The 10,131-nt window shown below is 51.1% G+C and overlaps 1 protein-coding gene across 1 annotated transcript; it reads left to right on the forward strand.

Moving 5' to 3' along the window:
- The first annotated feature begins 1,690 nt into the window (after positions 1-1,690).
- Positions 1,691-9,546, forward strand: C12H20orf85 (chromosome 12 C20orf85 homolog). Its single transcript, XM_029917772.1, has 4 exons — positions 1,691-1,816; positions 3,749-3,830; positions 5,660-5,761; positions 9,049-9,546. Exons 1-4 carry the CDS (start codon positions 1,749-1,751, stop codon positions 9,208-9,210), a joined length of 414 nt encoding a protein of 137 aa, XP_029773632.1. The 5' UTR covers positions 1,691-1,748; the 3' UTR covers positions 9,211-9,546.
- The last annotated feature ends 585 nt before the right edge of the window (positions 9,547-10,131 follow it).

Genomic DNA, 10,131 nt, shown 5'->3' on the forward strand with positions numbered 1-10,131 from the left:
AGACATGCCCACGCCTCCCCCTGGGGCAGGGCAGAGACTTAGTCCGCCTCCCTCCTTCTCGCATCGCCGCGCACATCAGAGGTGCTCAGCAGACGTTTGTAGAATGAAGGAGCCCTCGGTGCCCCGCACACAGAGACATTCAGCACATGAACTTATTCTTAATTAATCGTTTTAGCAGGAGCATCTTGGAAGCTTCCCAAGGCAGAAGCAGACTTTGCCCTCCTGCATGATCGATCCTCCTCTCTCCGGCCATCCACTGTCCAGTCTTCTTTCCAGGTCATGTACCCCCTGTTGTAAGAATGGTGACCACACACACACACACACACACACAAAAGGCCAGAAAGAAAACCCTGAGCCCGGGGACACTCGTCCAGCCTGTGATGACTCGGCCGGGCCCACCAGCTCGGGCAGCCATGGCATAACCTGTGCCACATTCATGAATTAACCCATCCTCTCTAACTCCAGCCCCCGCAGGCGCCCTCGCTGTTTTGGCGGAGGGGACGAATGGGACCGCCCCAATTTGGGGCCTCTACCCGGCACCTCCCAATAGCCAAGAAAAATATCACATGCCTTGGGTGTGGGGAATATTGTTATATGTAAATACATCCCCCATTAAAGCACAGACCTGTTGATAAGGGAGCACGGAGGTCCGGGAAAGGGAGGGAGGACACAGGTTCCCAAATGGAAGATGAATCACCCATGCCCTCTCAGAGTGACCTTGGGAATTGTCCTGGAGAGGCCCCGTAGGTCAGCAGAAGCATGGCGACCCCATTCACTGAGTCCCAGGAGTCTCTGGACACCTGTGTACCTCTTGGCTGCTTGGGGAAAAAAATGTTCCCCTGCCTCTTGCTGTTGTCTCTTAGACCCATTTTCCAATTCCAGGCCTATGACAATGTGCAGGGGTGGAAACCCTGGGAGACCACCAAGTCAGTCAACGAATGACTGAACTCCGCAGTCACGAGGGGCTGGTGTTGATCGGCATGAAGGAGAGTGTGGGCGTGGGGTCCGCAGGCCATATTATCTGTGCGTCTCATTTAGGGGGCTGTTATAAAGGGGGAGTGCCAGCAGAAACGCGTACGTGTGCTCTGCTCTCCCCAGGCCTTGTGCAGGAGTGCTCAGTGCCGCCCTGGGGTGGCCGAAGCCCAAGCCCCACACCGGTGGCAGCAGGATGGAACACCCTTCCGGTGTGGAAACGGACACCAAAGACACTGTGGCCGCGCAGCGATGCGGCTGAACCTCTCAATCACAACCTTGGGCCCTGGACGATTCCACTTCCGCCAAGTTCACAGGGCAGTGAAACTAATCACCCCCCGCAGAATCGGACAAGGCGGGTGGGCTGGATGTCCTATTCCGTAATCCAGACGGCGGCTTCGGGCGTGCGTTCTGTGTGACAGAATTCACCAAGCGTGGTACACTTGGGTGGGTACACTTGTGGGTGTGCGTACTTGCCTGGCGGGCCTAAATTGTACTGGGGGGGCGGGAGGGTGGTGAGGTGTGGAGGCTTCCCCGGGGTCTCTCGCACAGGAGAAGGGCTGCTCGGGCCGCCGGGACCACCCCTCCGCTCGGGAGGGCAGGGAGGCGAGCGACAGGCTCAGAGGCGGGCGGAGGTGGGCCGCGGCCCCACCCCGCGCCAGGTGCTGCGCTGCCTCCGCCTCCGCGTCCCGCGTTGCTGGGCAACCGGTCTCCCTGGCGACGCGAGACGCTGAGCCCGGGGCCGGGGCTTGCGGAGCGCAGAGACCTGAGCCCACATGGCGCAGAAACCTCTCAGTACCGCTGCAGCCGAGCGCTTCAACCTCGTGGCGCAGGATGAGATCTGGTAACGCGCCGGGGCCGGTACCTGGCGGGCTGGGCCGCTCCCGCCCCCGGTGCGCACAGCTGGCGGCCTCAGTTTCCCCCCTTCCCCAGCTCCTGGAGGTGGTCGGCCTCCGGGCGCCAGGACCCTGCGCTGGAGATGGTCCAGGCCATGTTAGGGACATGAGGGCCACAAGAAAGCCTTTCTCCTCTTGGGCACACGGCGAAAGATAAAAGATGTTGCATCCGGTTTTACAATCTGCAAAGCTTCGCTTGTTGACCCGACTGACGCGTTATGTTTAAGATTTGCCGAGTTTTAAAAAATAAGGCAAATATCTTAATATTTAATTAGGATGAGATGTACATATGGCCTTTACATTCTTTATTTTCCTGCTTTTTTAAGTAGTAAGAAATTTCAGTTTAAAAAGCAGACCCGTTTTCTAAAAGATTTATGTTCAGCAGTCGTTTGTAATGGATGATTTTATATGAGGTTCTATTGAATTGCTAAATATACCATCTCTTTGAAGTTTCAACCAATATGGGAGGTTACTAATTTAGATGCAAGTAAGTGAAGTTGAGTAACAGTAAAGGCTAATTGCTTAGCTCTTAAACTTCAGTAGCTGCTTGCCGGCTCTGATTTTTATCATGTCCTTGTAAAGCCTGTGTTAATCACTTCATATTTTATACTGGCTTTATTTCACTCAGATTTATTTTTATAGGAAACTACATCACTCTTGTCAATGGAAAGCCAGAATCCTTGGGCATAAAATACACAGCTACTAATCGATTTTTATCTTTGTGTTTACCTTTGTCTAGGGCACCTGTAAGACTAGGGTGGCTGGTATGTTCCATCTATTTATGTCCCTTCCTGCCTCCTCCACCAGACAGACTCATACTCATCCTTCAAGACCCAAATCAGACAGCCCGTCCTGTGTTCGACAGAGCCGGTTCAACCCTCAGACTGTTCTGTCCAACATCCCAAGTGGCTCCTGAGCCAGTGACTGGCCCAAACTGGATGAACTGTCCCACCGGATTTCGAAGATTTCATACCCCCAAAAAACTAACATGAAAATTAACTTCATCTGTTTATTTTCACTTTTCCATTAGTGTGGCTTCTAGAAAATTGCTCTTATCGTGTATGTGGCTCATACCTGAGGCTCACATTATATCTCTGTTAGACTAGACTCTGCTTTAGATGCTCAGTGCCAGGGCAGAAGGCTTGTTCAGGACCTTCAAAACCGTTGAGACCCTGGGGGCTGGGTGAGGGGAAGGGTGGGGAAGAGGGGCGGAGGGGTGTGTGTGTGTGTGTGTGTGTGTGTGTGTGTGTGTGCATGCAGCTACTGATTCCAAAATGGGAAGAGAAGCTTGAAAATCAAAATAAGTAAATAAAGTACATGCATAATTAGATGTGTGCAAAATGTGACACCTCAGCCCTCCACTTGTAGGTCATGGTCCATTAATGTGGAGCAGAAACAGGGCCAGGACTGGGGCAGGGCCAGCGGGGTATCTGGGCTGCCATATTTAAGGAGGGCTCATTCTCAAGGTCAAGCCAGTGCTGGCTCTGCACTTGCAAGAACCTGGGGAACTTACTGAGCATGCACTTAAATTTTGCACCCCAGGTGCCTCACTCGCTCACCCCGCCTCGCTCGCTCCACCAAAAGGACTCTACTCTACTACCTAGATGGGCCCCCCGGGCAGAGCCAGCCCCAAGCCCTGTCTTCTCCCCGAGGTGCCATCCAGCCCATACCTCTGGTTCTTTAGACATGTGTCCCCCTTGTGGTCCCCGGAGACCAGGGCTCTTGCTCCCTCTGGCCCCCAGCCTCCTTCCTGGCACAGAGCCATCCTTCAGTCAACAACGCACACGGGAAAATGTAAAATCGTCTGCTCGTGGACCTGTTAGGGTTTGCTCTCTACGTTTCTCCAATGCCATCCAGGACTTAGCAACCTTCTTTTTCAGGAAATACCGTCTGAAGGCTGAAAACGAAGCACGGCACAACTGGGCCCCGAACTGGGGATTTTTAACAACCCCTGTCGAGGAGGTAAATATAAATTTTATGCACCAGAGGTCATAGGATTGATTATGCCAAAGAAGAGATGGTTAGGACGTGTGTATTTGTAAGCATAATGTTAAAGAGAGGCGCCTGGGGGGCTCAGTCGGTAAAGCATCTGACTCCGGCTCAGGTCCTGATCTCACGGTTCATGGGTTCGAGCCCCGCGTCAGGCTCTGTGCTGACAGCTCGGAGCCTGGAGCCTACTTTGGATTCTGTGTGTGTCTCTCTCTCTCTGCTCCTCCCCTGCTCGTGCTCATGCCCTCTCTCTCTCTCTCTCTCAAAAATAAATAAACGTTAAAAAAATTTTTTAAATAATAAAGGTAAAGAGAGTGCTGTATATGAAAACCGATAACTCTGAAACCTACAAGTTCATTCCTGTCGCGAACTTCTTGAACACTTCCTACGAGCCAGCCATGTCCTGGTGCTTCATCTGAACCAGCTTGTTCAACCCACGCCACAGCTCTTGCTTAGAGGGGAGTGCTGTTTATGCCCATTTTATGAATTAAGAAATTGAGCTCAAAGAATTGCAAAGTCATACAGTTAATAGAGGGAGGCACCAAGGGCAGAAGCTGGTCTGTCTGATTTCAGGACCACTTGGCCTCAGTCTGCCCATTGGTCAAATGGGATGATAGTCCTCAGCGGCCTCGTTGGGTGAGTGTGTGGTTCAGAGGGGCCGGGACGTAGCAGCCAGGTGAATATATGGGAATCTGGGGAAATATTCTCCGTATTTCCTACAGCAGCTGGTGATAGAAACAGGCAGACGGGCCAGGTGTACTTAACAGGCAGTGGAGAGATGCCGGCCGAGCCCCCGCCCTGGGCAGAGCTTCTCGGCTCAGCTGAGCGCTACCTTGTAGAAACCTGCACATCCCCGTTGTTCAAGAGAGTCCAGAAACCCACACGTTTAAACGAAATCTGACTCTAGAATAGTGGCTCAGATCTGTAAACCACCTTACAGATGCAAGATCCTTGCTTTCTTTCTGTTTATATGTTTATTTATTTTGAGAAAGAGCAAGTGGGGGAAGGGCAGAGAGAAAGGAAGAGAGAGAGAATCCCAAGCAGGCTCTGCACTGTCAGCCCAGACTTCGACGCGGGGCTTGATCTCACAAACTGCAAGATCATGACATGAGTCAGACGCTCAATGGACTGAACCACCCAGGCGCCCCACGATTTCAGTCTTTCAAACTCCCTCCAGGACACCCGCCTGGAAGACATGTTTCTCTGAAGGGACGCAGAACGGCACAAGAATCACGTAATTCAAAACGTTCATGATTCAAGGCAGCATAACTGCATTTATAATTCACCGCCTCCACTAGCTTTGAAATCATGCCACTCTTCATGAGTTTTTTTAATACTTACAGAGTTATACATCTTGAAATTTTATGCATAAAATGAGTCTTTATTAATATAACATGCCTACAAAGAGTCTATATTAATATTCCTCATTTGTAATTAAATTGGGATTTCAAAGAATCCAAAATTAAAAGGCCGGATGGGGACCGGCCTCTGATAGTTTAAAGGTCCTGGAACCTTGTTGGCAATGTGTTGAGTCCGTCACCTGTGAAGTTTTCTCAAATTACGACGCGGGAGTATAAATTAGCAGGTGCAAAGCTGGTATGGGACCCGGCAGTTAAGGGCTGTGTCCCGACGCTGAGCCGCCAGCCGCCAGTCTGCCCCTTCCTAACCCTGTGATGGCGCCCGGCCACCCCACGTCTCAGAGCCCCGCCCGGGCATCTGCAGATGTGGCGTTCCGGGGCCGGTGACGAGGGGGCTCCCTCTCACCGCGGTCTGAGGCTCCCATCTCCGGGCTTGCATTTCAGCTGCTCAAGGGCGAAGGAGAACCCCCCACCTCGAAGCCCCGAATCGAGCTTCCTGAGCGTTTCCGCATCCAGCCAGTGACCCCAGTGGAGAACTACATCAAGGTTCGCAAAGTCCTTTTGATACTTATTTTCCTAAGTCAGAAATGCGCCCTGGAGGAGGCTGTGTCCGCTGCCCTCCCCATAGTCAGAAGGCGGTGGCGCCCAGCAGTGGAAGGTTCCACCCGCTTTCTGAGCCCCCGTGTGGGGGACATGTCAGGTTGCTGGTCTGGACACACGGGAAAGCCACTGCGTCCAGCTCTGCAGAAGGGGGGGGTGGGGTGGCTGAGCAAAGGACGGGGGTGATCCCAGCATTCAACAAACAGTTCTAGGGGCTGGGCCAGAACCCGGGCAGGTGAAGGACCAGCCTCCGCTGTCAGAGCACCAAGGTCCAAATCCTGCCCGGCTGCTCTCCCTCTGCGGTCTTGCCAGGGTCTCGACAGCCCTGTGTCCCCGTCACAGTGGGGGTTAACGAGAGCTCCGGTTTTAGGGAACAGTGTCAGGGCTCCGTGGGAGAATGCCCACGAAGGATGTGGAGCATTACCCCACGCTTTGGGAGAATTCTGACCACCGTTAGCTGTCGGAGGCGCCAGGCTGGGTGAGCAGTGGGAAACAAGGCTCCAGCGCGAAAATGAACAAATCGAGAGACTGTAGATGCTGGCGAGGGTGTGGAGAGACGGGCACCCTCCTACACTGCTGGTGGGAATGTAAACTGGTGCAGCCGCTCTGGAAAACAGTGTGGAGGTTCCTCAAAAAACTATCCATAGAACTCCCTTATGACCCAGCAATAGCACTGCTAAGGACTTACCCAGGGGATACAGAAGTGCTGAGGCATAGGAGCACATGTACCCCAATGTTCATAGCGGCACTGTCAACAATAGCCAAATCATGGAAAGAGCCTAAATGTCCATCACCTGATGAGTGGATCAAGAAGATGTGGTTTATATACACAATGGAGCACTACATGGCAATGAGAAAGAATGACATCTGGCCGTTTGTAGGAAAGTGGATGGACCTTGAGGGTGTCATGCTAAGCGAAATAAGTCAGGCAGAGAAGGACAGATACCACATGTTTGCACTCATAGGTCTAACAGGAGAGACCTGGCAGGGGACCATGGGGAGGGGAAAAGGGGGGAAAGAGTTGGGGAGAGGGAGGGAGGCAAATCAGGAGAGACTTTTGAATGCTGAGCACAAACTGAGGGCCGAAGGAGGAGGGGGGAAGGCAAGGGGGGTGATGGTCATGGAGGAGGGCAGAGCACTGGGTGTTGTATGGAAACCAACTTGGTAATAAACAATATAATAAAAAAGACTCCAGCACACAAATCTGGGTTGGGGGGGCAACACGAAACAAGAAAATGAACACAGTTGTTAGGTGCTGTGCCGGATGCCACAGAGGAAAGAGACGGGAGAGGTTTCGGGGATGACGGAGGACGGGGTGATGCCCATTGAGCGGGGGACTGAAGGATGACAAGGAGCCAGCCCTGGAAAAGCTTTCAGTCAGTTAAGCATCCAACTCTGGATTTCGGCTCAGGTCCTGAACTCATGGTTCGTGGTTCAAGCCTCATGTCAGGCTCTGCACTGGCAGCACGGAGCCTGCTTGGGATTCTCTGTCTCCTTCTCTCGCTGCCCCTCCCCTGCTTGCTGTCTATATCTTTCTCAAAGTACATAAAAATAAATGTAAAAAATAAAAGAAAGGAAAGCTCTCCAGATAAACGGAACAGCGTGTACAATAGCCCTGAGGCAGAACAGAGCCTGACCTGTGGCAGGAGCAGCAAGGATGAGGCCATGAGGCTGAAGTTCAGCGAGCCGCGGGTGGGTAGCGGGGGAGCAGAGGGGTGTGAGTGGAGAAGTGGGCAGGCTCGGATCCCGTGGGACCTCAGAAGCCAGAGGAAGGAGCAGGAACTTGAGCCCAATCTGCAGTAAGAAGCAAGGCTGTGGCACCATGAGGACTGCCTTTTTATTTTTAAAAACAATTTTTTAATTTGTTTAAATGTTTTTGTTTTATTTTTGAGAGAGACAGTGAATGGGGAGGGGCAGAGAGAAAGGAGACACAGAATCGGAAGCAGCTCCAGGCTCCGAGCTGTCAGCACAGAGCCCGATGCGGGGCTCAAACCCACGAACCGTGAGATGGTGACCTGAGCCAAAGCCGGACGCTTCACCGACTGAGCTGCCCGGGGCCCTTCAGGTCATCTGTTAGGACAAATATTTGAGTTGTCTTTCATTCAGATCACCCTGTAAAAGCAGGACTGAAGCCTGTTTCAAATGGAAGGGGAGAAACTGCCTGAACATTCGCCCTCGTTTTCCAAATATTTCAAGTCTGTCCAGGGAATTGACGAACAAAACTGTGTTTTTTCATTTCAGACAGAACCTCATTTTGCTTTGGTCTTTAATTAAATTCCATTGCTTTTCATTTCTGTGGACTCTACAGTTTGGGTGTGTGTGGGAAAACAGGAGTATTTGTAACCGCCAGGATACCATTTGACAATATTATTATATATTTTATAAAGGATGATGTGAAACTTATTTAATATTTCTCTTTTTTTATGTTTATTTTTGAGAGAGAGAGAGCAGGGGAAGAGCAGGGGGTGGGGTGGGTGGACAGAGAATCCCAAGCCCAATGTGGGGTTCAAACTCACAAACCGTGAGATCACAACCTGAGCTAAAATCAAGAGGCAGACGCTTAACCGACAGAGCCACCCAGGTGCCCTGATATTTCAAAACCTTACTTCTTTTTTCCTGTTTGCTCTTTTATCAAAAAGTATTTTACTAGGGGCGCCTGGGGTGCTCAGTTGGTTGAGCATCCGACTTCAGCTCAGGTCATGATCTCACGGTTTGTAAGTTCAGGCCCCACATTGGGCTCCGTTTTATAAACCTGTCAGCCTGCAGCGCAGAGCCCTCTTCAGATCCTCTGTCTCCCTCTCTCTCTGCCCCTCCCCTGCTTGTGCACACTGTCTCTCTGTCTCTCAAAAAATAAACATAAAAAAAGAGAAATATTAAATAAGTTTCACATGGTCCTTTATAAAACATATAATAACATTGTCAAATGGTATCCTGGAGGTTACAAATACTCCTGTTTTCCTTAGAAGACTTTATGAAGCGTGTGTGCACATTGGCGGTCATGAATTAACATGTTAAGCATTAGCAGATACAGAAACATATCTGGTTTCATGATGTGGCGGGAGAAGCGAGTCCCGGGGTCCCGCTGACTGGAGCTCGCTTACCTGGGGCACACTTCATTATGGAGACTTTTCTATCTTTTCCCCATCAGGCCTCTCATGCAGATCCTGGAGCCTCAGGGGACATGCTTCGTGTCACTGTGGCCCAAGGCTAACCCGCCTACATCTCCTTTCCAGATCCTTCCGTCCCCTCCAGTCCCGAAGACGACACAGGGCTTCATCGGCTGGAGATTGGGGGTGCCGGGCCTGAACAGGTGTCTGGAGCATGATTCCGAGATCAGAAGCTGCAAAGGGGCATATGCCAAGGAGCTGAGCTGGCCAAAGCAAGGCATCCACTGAGCCCAGAGGCCGGCGCCGGACAGCCGATGTCCAAGCCAGAGAATCAAGGGGCCCCTGGGGACCCTCCGCTGATACAGTCCTCCCCCATGTTTGCTCAGGGGATGTTGCCAAGAACACAAAACAGCCCCTTGACACTTTCCATTCATCAACACCTCCCTTCCAGAACATTCTCATAACACACTCGTTCTTGGCTAATGAATGTAATGAACAAGGCAAAATAGATTCTCTGAATTTTTCTTTGCTACCTTGGGAATGTCTAAGTGTGGCTTTAAAAAAAGAAAAATGTGATTAATTTTAAGAATAAAATTTTGTCTAGGCCCTTTATTGTCACTTTGATCTGCCTCTCACCATCCATTTATAATGAGTTGGTTGACCAGGTGGGTCTGCACCCCGATATTCCTGGCCCTGCTTCTGCGGGGGAACGGAGCACTTCGAGGGTCCCTTGATTCTCCATCCCCAGGACACTTGCAACAAGTCAACAGCTTTAAAGGCAGAAATGAGGCCAAGATCTGCCACTGAGTGTGGATTTCCAGGAGACAACGGACTTCCTGTGCACTACGAAACCTCCCTGCAAAGATGTGGGGTGAAGACACATATGTTTCTAGACCACATACAACACAATATTCCTCGGCGATGACAAAGAATGAAATCTTGCATTTTGCAACAACGTGCATGGACCCGGAGGGTGTTATGCTAAGCGAAATAAGTCAGAGAAAGAAAAATCTATGATTTCACTTACATGGAATTTAAGAAACAAAACAGATGAACATAGGGGAAGGGGAGGGAAAATAACCTAAAACCAGAGAAGGAGGCAAACCATAGGAGACTTAAATACAGAGAACAGGGGAGCTGGGGGCTTAGTCGGTTGACTGTCGAACTTGGGCTCAGGTCATGATCTCACAGTCTATGGGTTCAAGTCCC

This window comes from Suricata suricatta, chromosome 12, assembly GCF_006229205.1.
Source record: "Suricata suricatta isolate VVHF042 chromosome 12, meerkat_22Aug2017_6uvM2_HiC, whole genome shotgun sequence".
Classification (NCBI taxonomy): Eukaryota; Metazoa; Chordata; class Mammalia; order Carnivora; family Herpestidae; genus Suricata; species Suricata suricatta.